The following is an 11,380-nucleotide window of genomic DNA, read 5'->3' on the forward strand; positions in this document are numbered from 1 at the left end:
AATATTACATTTCAGTATAAAGGGACACAGTCTGTTGTGGTCACATCTAAGAGGCCTCCCCCTTCAGGAGCCCAGACAGTATACATATGGTATATTTTTGGAAAGCCAGGCTTTACTGCTTCCATTTAAACAATTAAAAAGATGCTTGACTTCCTGATTGTCTCTAATTACACTGATCACCATTAGCCAACAAATATAGTTACCACTGTTATTCCTACTCTAATTATAGAAGATCTGTGGTACCTCACACACCACTGTGTGGCAAAGGCTGATAGACTTTTTCTTTAATGGTATCCAGTTAATGGAGAGTCATTGGCATAGTTGGCAGGGAAATTCTGGCTCCCAGACCCCATCTGAAGAAGTTTTTGGCACATCTTGAGTTGGAGTTCGCTGCAGTTATATAACTAAATAAAATTTCAACAGACTAAATCATAGCAGTAAGATGGGAAGAATTCATAATCATGTATAAAGGTTGCTGTGAGCCAACAGTGGCAGTTCAACCAAAGAAGGTGTTCATGGGAGCAATCTGACAATTGTTAGACCTAAGATGTTTGTTGCTATTTTACTAGGAGCAGTACGTCTTTATTCATGATGCACTGGTTGAAGCCATACTCAGTAAAGAAACAGAAGTTCTTGACAGTCACATTCATGCCTATGTTAATGTTCTCTTAATACCTGGACCAACAGGAAAGACAAAGCTTGAGAAACAATTCAAGGTGAGCTTTCATGGACGTCAAAATGAAAAGTGTCAGGGCAGTGTCATTTTCATTCTCTGACCCATCACAAGTAAACAATGGGCTTGAAAAGTCTGAGACTAGATGAAGTCACTGATTTAGTTTTCTCTATTCATAACTGCTGAGACTAGATCCAGAGTAGCACAAAAATACATAGCACATGTTGGGTAAAAAGACCTAATCATGAACTCTACCTCAAACAAGCCATGTTTTCGGAAAACAAGGGCTGGAAACACAGTCTAAAAGGTGGATATTGGGCCAGATTTACTAAAGTGTCCCTGCTAGAACGACTGCCTGGAAGGCGTTGTAGTGGTACAAGGTGCCTGCAATCTGCTTTGCAGGGTAGGCAGAGCCAGCCAGCACAGCCCCAAAAGTATGCAGCACTGGCTGGGCAGGAGACATGGCATGGAGAAAATGGGGGATGCACTGATTCAACACATCCCTGCTACAGCCACAGCCTTCGTGGCATCCAGCTGAAGTGCTAGTGGCTGACACAGGTTTGTTAGTTGGGGTGGACCTGGCCCATTAAGTGAGAAATCTACCTTTCCAAATGAATTTTAATTTAGGAAAACAAATCCCACCTTTGTACTTGCTGGGTTATGTGGTACAACTGAACTATGCTCTAATTTACTAGCAAATGTTACTGACACATGCACAGTACTAGCATTTCTCCGATATAATTAATGACTGAATAGGAATAAACCAGGCTTATTAGCAGGAATTCACAGTTTGTCCCACGCTCCTGGGTAGGACGAGGTTGTAATGCTGCATAGTCACTCCCTGGGAGAAAGCAGAACCTCAGATTGCTCAACAATAACCCTTTCAGAGAAATTAAGGGTTGGTGAGCTCAGAAGGGAATCCCCTAACAGTGCCGCATGGCTGCAAGTACATGACAGGCCGGATCCCAAGCGTAAATGGGAGGAAACGTTGAAGGCCAAATTCTAACAAACCAAATAATATCAGAGAGTGGATGTTTCCCTCACGTTTCCTTTCCCTTGAAAGCCAAGATTATTAAAGCATTAATATTAAAAATGTGAATGACTTGATCTAATTAAGACATTACTGTAAGCTGATTTTAATACAACTAACTCTACAGTTCATCTCTCTTTTCTTGATTGTACCGTAATAGGATTCTTTCTCCTTATTGTTTCAGCTACTGAGCCAATCTAATATACAGCAGTGTGATTATTCTACTGCATTGAAACAGTGTAACAGAGAAAAGAACAGAACGTCATCAATCATTCCTGGTAGGCTTGTTCAAATCAGTTGCTTTCGCTGGCAGTGGGGCAGAGGGTACATGATTCCTGTAACGTAATGTTAGCGAAGGAATGTGTCACACTCAGGTCTAGTCTACACTAGAAGCGCTACATTGACGCATCTGCACTGATGCAGCTGCGCTGCTGTAGTGCATATGGTGAAGATGCTGTTTGCTGACAGGAGAGCGCTCTCCTGTCAGCACATTTACTCCACCTCCGCGAGAGGCAGAAGTTATGTTGGCAGGACAGCGTCTCCTGCTACTACAGCGCCAGTGTGCACAGCGCTTAGGTGGCTGTAACTTGCGTCACTCGGGGGTGTCTTTTTTCACACCCCTGAACGATGTACGTTATATCAACACAAGTGGTAGTTTAGACCTGCCCTATGTCGCCACTGTTGGGAGAAGAAGGTAGAGAGCTGGGTGATGTTTTGTCCTGTTTGATAGATCTTTACAACATACAGACTAGTTCACAACTTTCTTTTACAGTGGAAAGATCTAGAGTGGGTATCTCATCACTATCTGGTGAAGGTACAGACTACATCAATGCTTCCTATATTATGGTAAGTCAAATTGTCTGGTCTGCTGCAAAATACTCTATACTGCTAGATATATTTTTAGAGTTGACATATCTGCATGTTAGTGGTACAGTCTTTATTTTGAAGGGATTCTCTGCTTTCTCTTTCATTTTTCACACGTGCCATTCTTCCATGGTGGATGCTGCATTGGAATTGTTTTTAAGTCCACTCAAACACGTTACAGTTTGACTAAGCATACACTAAGAACGCACAACACTTTTAAAAGCAGTACAATTTGGCACAAATTATGGGCAAGCTTCAAAGGTAAATGAAGGCTACCAAGTTTTTTCAGGCCTCAGTGAATCATTCTGGCAAAAACAGTGTCCATGTGTTGGGGGAGGGGAGCCATAGCCTTGCTTCCTCCCTGATCATGTGCAGGGACCAGTCTATGAATGTTTTAGTGGCTGTGTGCAGGAGCCATAAAGTGTCGCCTCCCGCCTTCTGCTTTACCCCCTGCACCATTTTTTCCATGGATTCCTTTGTAACCCCTTCGCCGTTGTCCGCCTCACACCACGGCCCTCTCCCGAGAGTGGAATGTGTTCAGGGCCAGAAGTCCCCTGTGCTGGCCATTTATTCCGCCCCTTATCCTGCCTCACTGTGCTGCACTGAGGACAGTGAGTGGGGAAGAGAGAGGAGGAGAAAGCCTTGGCTGTGTATTCAAAAGCCCTAGGAGTGGCCTCTGCCAGCTGGTAGGAGGACTTGATGGGAAACCTTGCTCATTGCCTGCAGACCTACTTATGCATGACATTTTACCAGGCATAAGTGAGAGTGACACTCTTGATGAGTGACATTTGGCAGGTATGTCTGGGCTTTCTTTCATAAAGCAGGGAAGTGCTAGAGGATTTCACAGAGAGAGAGAATAATTATTTTAGGAAACTGAATTTATTCTTTTGCTGCATACCCCCAGTCCCTCCAGAAGCCTAGCTAGGGCAGAGCAATCAGTACATATGTCTGGGCTAATATGCATTTTTATTTTGAGTTGGCAGTTCACAGTTAACCCTCTGTTGATTGCAGTACATTTTTGGGGGGAGGGAGAGAAGCATGAACTTTATTTTTTGTTTTTTATTGGTTTTCTCCTTTTCTATTTGACATACATTCATTTCTATTCCTGGGAGTCTCATGAAATACAGCCCACCTAGCTCTGTTTTTTAGACTTCTGTCTTTGTATAGTAAAAGCTTCCTTTAAATATATATATTGTTGAACATCAATTCTCAGACTGATGTTTTTGTTTTGCAGGGTTATTATCAAAGTAATGAATTCATTATTACCCAGCATCCCCTGTTACATACCATCAAGGATTTTTGGAGAATGATATGGGACCATAATGCTCAGCTAATAGTCATGCTTCCTGATAGTCAGAACATGGTAAGATTGATGGCTAATTGTTGTGGTTTGATCAAGTGTAGGCTATAATAGTATCCTAATTTAAAAACACCAAACAGATCAACACAAAACTTGGATTTGAAGTCTGAGGCTCTACCAAACACAGTTTTTAAAAGAATATGATAGTACTGATCTGAAACATATGGGAAATCAGCTTGTGTTATTCACTGTGGACCAATTCTTGAGGCTTTATTCAGGCAAACTCCAACTGAAGACAATAGTAGTTTATCTGAGTAAAAACTGAAAGAGACACTCAAGTGTTGGAGCTGTATGTATACTTTAAGAATGAGCTAATGCACTCTTCAATGACTAGTGGCATATGCTATAGAAACATCTCAGGGTTTTTATTTTTATGTTTTGGGTAAGACCTGAAGAATGGGAAGGGGACAGTGTATGAGTATGCATTTTGGAGGACAGTCATGCAAATGCTTGAGAGAAACTTCTGTGATCTGAGAAATAGCTGTGACCACGAAAATCTACAGTCTCGCTTTCTCTACAAACATTTTATAAAGGTTATTCTTTTCATAAATGGGAAAGACTTTTAACGTAGCTTTCATGATCAGGGCAACTTCTGAGAACTGTAAATTGTGCCTAATATACAGGCAAGAAAAGACATTTTTAATCATGTCAAATTTAAATTCATGAATTGAACTTTAAGACTGTCACTTATATACATTTTGCATTATTTCTCTACCAAAGCAGCTACATTGGATTGTTTTATTTTGAGAACTGGAAAGAAAATTACTTAACTTTGTGGCTTTTTTTTAGGCTGAGGATGAATTTGTTTACTGGCCAAACAAAGACGAGCCTATAAATTGTGAGAGCTTTAAAGTTACTATGATTGCTGAAGAACATAAGTGTCTGTCTAGTGAGGAAAAGCTTATAATCCAAGACTTTATTCTAGAAGCTACACAGGTAACATCATTAAAGTGGTACATTTGTGGGGATTTGATGTGTTAAAGTTTTTTTTTTACATTAAAACCTTTAAAATGTAAAGAATATGCGAGGTCCTTTAAACACAGGCCAGGATTCACAGAGGGACTATTGCATTGCACCCCTGAGCTTCACAACACCTAACTTTTAGGTGATTAGAAAACACTGGAATAGACTGTGATCCACAAAGCCTTAATTAGACACATAGGTGCCCTATACAACAAATGGGGAGAAGTAGGCAGCTTAGAACGTGATCCCCAAAAGCCAGCACACTAGGTGGGGAAAGGCCTAAATTAGCCAATGGAAGATGTTGATGAGAGAAGTGTATCCTAAACCTCATCCCTCTCATGAAGATGCTGAAGTCTGGGGTGACGGGAGGCACCTGTTTCTGGTGGGAAATAGGCAGGCAAACACCTATCTTGCCTTGCAGACCCGAGCTGGTAAGCATGCTCAGAGGCTGCCTAGCTCCACACAAAACAGCCAGGGGAGCGGAGTATAAGCTAGGCTTCCCTTATAATGTTTAGGCCAATGGTTGGGGTACTCATCCAGGATGCAAAAGACCCCCTGGTTCAAGTCCCCACTCTGAGAAGAAGGGTGTTGAACACGGATCTGCCACCTCTCAGGAGAGTGTGCTAATCAGTAGACTACATAGTGATTCTCACTTTTTCTCTGGCCCAATTAAAGTTTCATTATACAATTGTTTAAGTGGAACAACTTCAGTCGGAGAGATTGAGGGAGACCCACATTAGAATAATCCATAGAGCAGTGACCAGGTCACTCACCTAATAGGTACTTAATCACTCTTCAAATCCCTTCTCAGGTCTTGATCTGGTGCTCTCCCACATCCCAGGTGAGTTCCCTAACCACTGGGCTGAAGGATATAAGGGAGCCCCAACACCCAGCTGTTTTGTGCTAGCCAGTCTCTGAGTTTGCCTACCAGACAGGGCCCTGCAGGCAAGATAGGTGTGTGAATATGTATCTCCCTCCAGTTTGTAGATCGCCTTGGGGCTCAGGCAGGAGATAGGTTCCAGATGCCCAGAGTAAGGGCTAGTGTACACTGAGAATTTACTTCAGCATAGTTTCATCTCACAGGGGTGTAAATCTGGGGATTAGGCACCTCAATATCTTTGTGGATCCAGGACACAGATTGTAAACTCTTTGGGGATGGAACATGTGTTCCTATGTGTGTGCAAAGTAATGAGGCTTTGCTCCCCCTAGGGCCTTTGAATGCTATAATAAATGATAATACAAATAATAAGTAATAGTAATTGCATGAATGGAATGCTATAGCATCAAGAACATAGACAATAACTACACATGCAGAAACACCAAAAATGCCTTGTTGTTTTAATCATACAAATGCCCTATTAATTTTCATAGAAACGTCATAGAAATTCTAGGTTAAATGTGTTTGTATTACCAAATTAACCCCAGAAATTTAAGGGATTAGTCCTGAAACTTACTAAGCACCCTCGCCTAATCCATTGACTTCATCCTACTCACATGCTTAATTTTGAGCCTGTACGTAAGTGTTTTGGTGGAGCTAGAAGTCAATACCTTGCAAGACTCCACTCTTAGGGTTTAGTTTAAGACTTGATATATCTGTCTTGAAAAAACAAGTCACATTTTTGCTAGGTTATTTGTGGAGCATCTGTTACCTCATAAGAAACTCCAATTTCCTGTTGTAATGGAGAAAAGAAAGAAAATTGTAGAAATTATTTTGTGTGTTAAGCATTGACCGTGTATATAACTCTCTATTAAACTCTTAATCATGACATTTTCCTTTTAGGATGACTATGTACTTGAAGTGAGGCATTTTCAGTGTCCAAAATGGCCAAATCCTGATAGCCCTATTAGTAAAACATTTGAACTTATAAGTATCATAAAAGAAGAAAGTTCCAACAGAGATGGACCCATCATAGTGCACGATGAGTAAGCATTGTAACTTTTGCTTTGCTTTGGATACTACATACATCGCCGTTATCCAACCACACTCATGCTAATTTCTCATAAAGAGTCTGATCCACTGAAATTAGGCCTAAAGCATATAGAAAGAGCAAATAATCAAAGCAGCAGAACAATCCTGTTATTTTATCTGCATCAGCAAGAGAAACACTTGACTCAGCATCAAGAATGTTCTCTTTTGGGGTCTTTGTTTTTTACTAATCTGAAAGATGAACCAGTTCCCATCCAATGGAGATTAAATAACTTAGTGTCATTCTTTTATTATAGCGAGAAGTAAATACACAGTTTAGGCACTGGTCTTTAGAAATCACTGTGGGTCAGATCCTCACCCCTGCTCAGGCCCCTTTACCATGGGAAACAGTGCAGGAGCAGCATAAAGGAGCACTAAACAGCCCTGGTTCTAGCTGTGGGAGGATTCTCTCAGTGCACGCACTGTAGTGACAGCCACAAAGCTGCCTCCTGAGGACCCCCTCACAAGCCCTGGGGTAGGGGGGTCTCACAGGAAAGGCGTGGGAGCGAGAGGGGCTTGCCTTTGGGCTGTGTTGTGACAGTGCTGCAGAGATTCCTGGTTGTGTTGCTGCCCATAGGGAAGTCCATGAAGGCTGCCCTAAAACAGGCCACAGGGGTGTCTAAATTACACTGGTAATTTACACTGGTAGCCTTGAAGCAGCCAAGGATCAGAAGGGTGCAAAAGCTGCATAAAGCCATCGTAGTGGCCACCCTCCCTATGTGCTACACCTCCTAGAGGTGCAGCACAGAATGTCACCCCATGCACTCAGAGGGCTTCTGTATCTTCTTCAGCTGTGGGAATAGGACCCAGTTCATACAAATATTTCTTTTGTGTGTTTTTAACTTTCAACAGGCATGGAGGAGTGACAGCAGGTACTTTCTGTGCACTAACAACACTCATGCATCAGCTGGAAAATGAAAGTTCCATGGATGTTTATCAGGTAGCTAAGATGATAAATTTGATGAGGCCAGGAGTCTTCACAGACATTGTAAGTAAATAAGCCAGCTGTGTACATTTTTTCAATATATGCATCATCTTTGGCAAAATTAGTGTTAGAGCAGCAAAATCACATTTTTCAGTGTGAATCTCTTCATTGGTTAAAGCAAAACTGCTTTCCAAAATAAAGTGTTTCATATGAAGAACTTAAGCCTACTTGATAGAATATTATTTAATAATTGTCAGTCAGAAAGTGCAGCACTTCCTACACCATGACAAAACTTGCACTATAATCTGCAAATTATGGTTTGATTTCACCAAGGAAAACATACACACTCCCAAACATTGCAGGTAGACCCTTGAGTGATCATCTGAATGTCTCTGGTATGGTTAGGATCAATTTTTAGTAAAAGTGAACTCCTACTGCCACTAAGGCCCTGATCTGTGGTTTTGGAAAGGGCAAAACAGTATTAGATTAGAAATCTCCAGTGAAGTCCATGTAGGAACAGATACAAATTCATTGCAGATGTAAGCGGGGGAATAGTCCCGCTACTGTGGGGAACTTTCCTGGCTTCTGCACTACCCCAGTGAAGTGGGCTAGCGAAAGGATCTGAATCCTCACTCCCACTTCCTTTACCCAGTGGCCTCCCTGCCCTTGAGGACTCCCCTTCCTCTCTCCTGTCTGGCAGAGTCCTCGTAACCCCAACAAGGCTGGGCCCAGGATTCCTGGGGGGCTCGACCCCCAACCCTGCTGTGGTCACCTAGGACAGGGGCTAGGGTGTCCCCACTCCGGGGTACTCTCTCTGCACTGGGCACTTCTCTGACCCACTGATCATTATATACAATTTGAAGCAAATGCAAGTTATTTAGTCAACAGTTAATTTTAAAAAGAATAAGGGAAAACGGGAAAGGTTAAAGGAAACACTTCACCCCGCTCTGTGGCAGGGAACATCACAAACAGTGTCTCTGGAATGTCAGGGCAGTTCACAGTCTGTTCCTTGTAAGTCCCAGGCCTCCTTCTCAGGCCCTGGCTTTGCTGCAGGGATGCTGCGGGTTGGACACTCGCTCTGGTGGTGGCCACACGCTCTCAGGCTCTAAGTGACAGGGCCCTTCTTCCCAGCGTTGCCTCCACCCTGTCGGGGTTATGATCCAAGCCTGGCCTGCAGAGCCCCTTGACTGAGGCGTCTCCCTGTGCTGGGCCCGCTGCCCAGGGTCCCCCCCTCGCTCTCCCCAGCTGCTCACGACACCTGGCTCCGGACTGCTCCAGCCACAGCTCCAGCTCCAGCTGCACTCTGTCTTAGCTCCAGTTCCACTCTGCCTCAGCACGGCTGCTGCTCTGCCTCCAGCTCCCTGGGCTGCTTCTCTGGCCCCTCTGGCTCTGGTTGCTACAGTTCTGCTCCCAGGACAGGTCTGCTCTGCAGGCTGCTTCTGTGACTCTGCTCCCAGCACTGACCTGCTTTCTGGGCTGCTTTTCTGGCCCTTCTGGCTCTGGTTGCTACAGCTCTGCTCCCAGGGCAAGTCTGCTCTCTCTGGGCTGGGCCTCTGGCTTTGGGGCTGCCGCTCTGCTCCCAGGACAGGGTCTGCTCTCTCTGGGCTGCTTTTCTGGTCCCTCCGGATCTGGCCCAGCTCTGCTCTCCAGTTCAGCTCAGGCCCCTGCTTTCTCCTTAGCTCGGCCCCACTCTGTCTCACCCTGGCAATTCCAGCTCACACGGAGAATGGAGCCTCCTGACTCCCTGATTAGCCTGCCCGCCCTGTCATTCAGGCTGACCTGGAGCATTGGCCTCTCCCCATTGTTCCGAGGGACTGTCAGTCTCAGGGTCCTGCTTCCCCATCGACCCTTCCCCTTTTTAGAACTGGGAGCTATGAACTAAAACACCCCCACTGAATGTTAGTAAGGGGGCAACAGTGCCCTTACACAGAGATGACAGTTGTGTGCTGAATTCTGCTGTCAGTTACACAATGGAAACCTAGAGTAGGTTCAGTGCCATTACTCCAGAGTTATGGGAACATTTCACATTATGGATGAAATCCTGGCCCTGTTGAAGTCAATAGGAGCTTTACTACTGACTTCAGTGAGGCCAGGATTTCACCCCTTATATTAAAAAAAAAAAATGCACAAGAAAATATTCTCCCCTGGAGCACACGCACAACAGCCATTGATACTGAGTTACAGACTGTATGCAGATGGGGGCTATTTGTCACAGAATTAACACATCAGATAATGAGTTACACACAGTAGACTGATGGGGGGCTGTATAGCACCAATTGACTCATCATCAATTGCTACATTATTTTTGTGTACAAGTATTACAAAATAATCTAGCATTATTATTTAGAGCACCACATTGAACGTATCCTCTTTTCTTCTGTAGGAGCAGTACCAGTTTCTGTACAAAGCTATCCTCAGTCTTGTTAGCACAAGGCAAGAAGAAAACCCTTCTGCATCCATGGACAGTAATGGCACAGCTTTACCTGATGGAAATGCAGCTGAAAGCTTAGAATCTTTAGTTTAACTAACAAACACACACACGCACACCCCAGACATCCCTGGAATTTAGCATTGTTGTTTTCCTTTTTAAATTATGCAGGGAGAAATCTGTCCAGTTATTATATGATCTGTTCCCTTGTCCTGTTCAAACATTAGTTATTTTTGTGGCATATGATTTTACTTCCAAACTCACATCATTAACAATGTGTGCCTTTTTTTGAAAGATTTCTTGTAATACATTTGTTATGTCTGGACTAACTTGATTGAATTTTACAGTGTTTCTAAGAATGAAATTGTGGTATGTTTTTCAGTATTAGTTTTCAATTTGTCTGGCTTTACTTTTAACTTAAAATTTATCATATTTATAGATGGTAGGGGGGTTCTCAACTACAAATAAACATGTTATGTTTTTAGTATCCAATTTACTTGCTGTATTTATAGCAATCCATACATTTGATAGAAATATAACTTTTAATATAGTAGAATGTAAATAAAATACTGTTCTCTGTAATATTCAACATTTTAAGAATGCAGTAGAGACTTAGACAAGTAACCTGATACTTACTGTAAATACTTCTATAGTGATTCCATGGACCAAATTTATATTTATAATTGTAGATTTTTATATTTTACTACAGAGTCAGTTTTCTAGTTCTGTGTAATTGCATTGTTATAATGATGTAGTTTAGTATCCATTTTTATTTTAACAAAGTCTTCTGATATACAATTGTGCATCTTTGTTGATTAACTTTCATATATGTGCATGTAATTTTAACTTTTTGTGGGAAATATAAATTCAGTTGTTTTGAAATGAGAAGTTTTTATGAAAATAACATCTGTACTTGGCATTGTTTTAATTGTTTTTACCTAAGGCATTGAAAAAATAAATATAAATATTCCAGTCTATGCCTAGCACAGTAAACAATATGCATCATCAATACTGAAGACATTTTACTTATCAAGAACAGTATTACTGGCTCAAGTTAAAAAAAAAAACTTCCTGTGTGAAACTCATGAGTGCTAAGTCCTGGCCTGCCTCCTCCAGGCTGGTTTTGCCCCATCTGGTTATGATTGTGCTCTCAGCTCCTTGTTGCCTCCAG

General features: G+C 42.4%; 1 protein-coding gene across 3 annotated transcripts in view; it reads left to right on the top strand.

Moving 5' to 3' along the window:
* Positions 1 to 10,305, top strand: part of PTPRZ1 (protein tyrosine phosphatase receptor type Z1) — a 98,602-nt gene extending 88,297 nt beyond the window's left edge. For all 3 annotated transcript variants that reach the window (XM_077807833.1, XM_077807834.1, XM_077807835.1), the window contains 8 exons: positions 570 to 716; positions 1,888 to 1,981; positions 2,476 to 2,549; positions 3,802 to 3,930; positions 4,717 to 4,863; positions 6,671 to 6,813; positions 7,709 to 7,844; positions 10,165 to 10,305. In XM_077807833.1, coding sequence (XP_077663959.1) covers positions 570 to 716; positions 1,888 to 1,981; positions 2,476 to 2,549; positions 3,802 to 3,930; positions 4,717 to 4,863; positions 6,671 to 6,813; positions 7,709 to 7,844; positions 10,165 to 10,305 — 1,011 coding nt within the window. The remainder of the gene's footprint in view (positions 1 to 569; positions 717 to 1,887; positions 1,982 to 2,475; positions 2,550 to 3,801; positions 3,931 to 4,716; positions 4,864 to 6,670; positions 6,814 to 7,708; positions 7,845 to 10,164) is intronic.
* Positions 10,306 to 11,380: the final 1,075 nt, after the last annotated feature.

Source organism: Eretmochelys imbricata, chromosome 1 (genome assembly GCF_965152235.1).
Source record: "Eretmochelys imbricata isolate rEreImb1 chromosome 1, rEreImb1.hap1, whole genome shotgun sequence".
NCBI lineage: Eukaryota > Metazoa > Chordata > Testudines > Cheloniidae > Eretmochelys > Eretmochelys imbricata.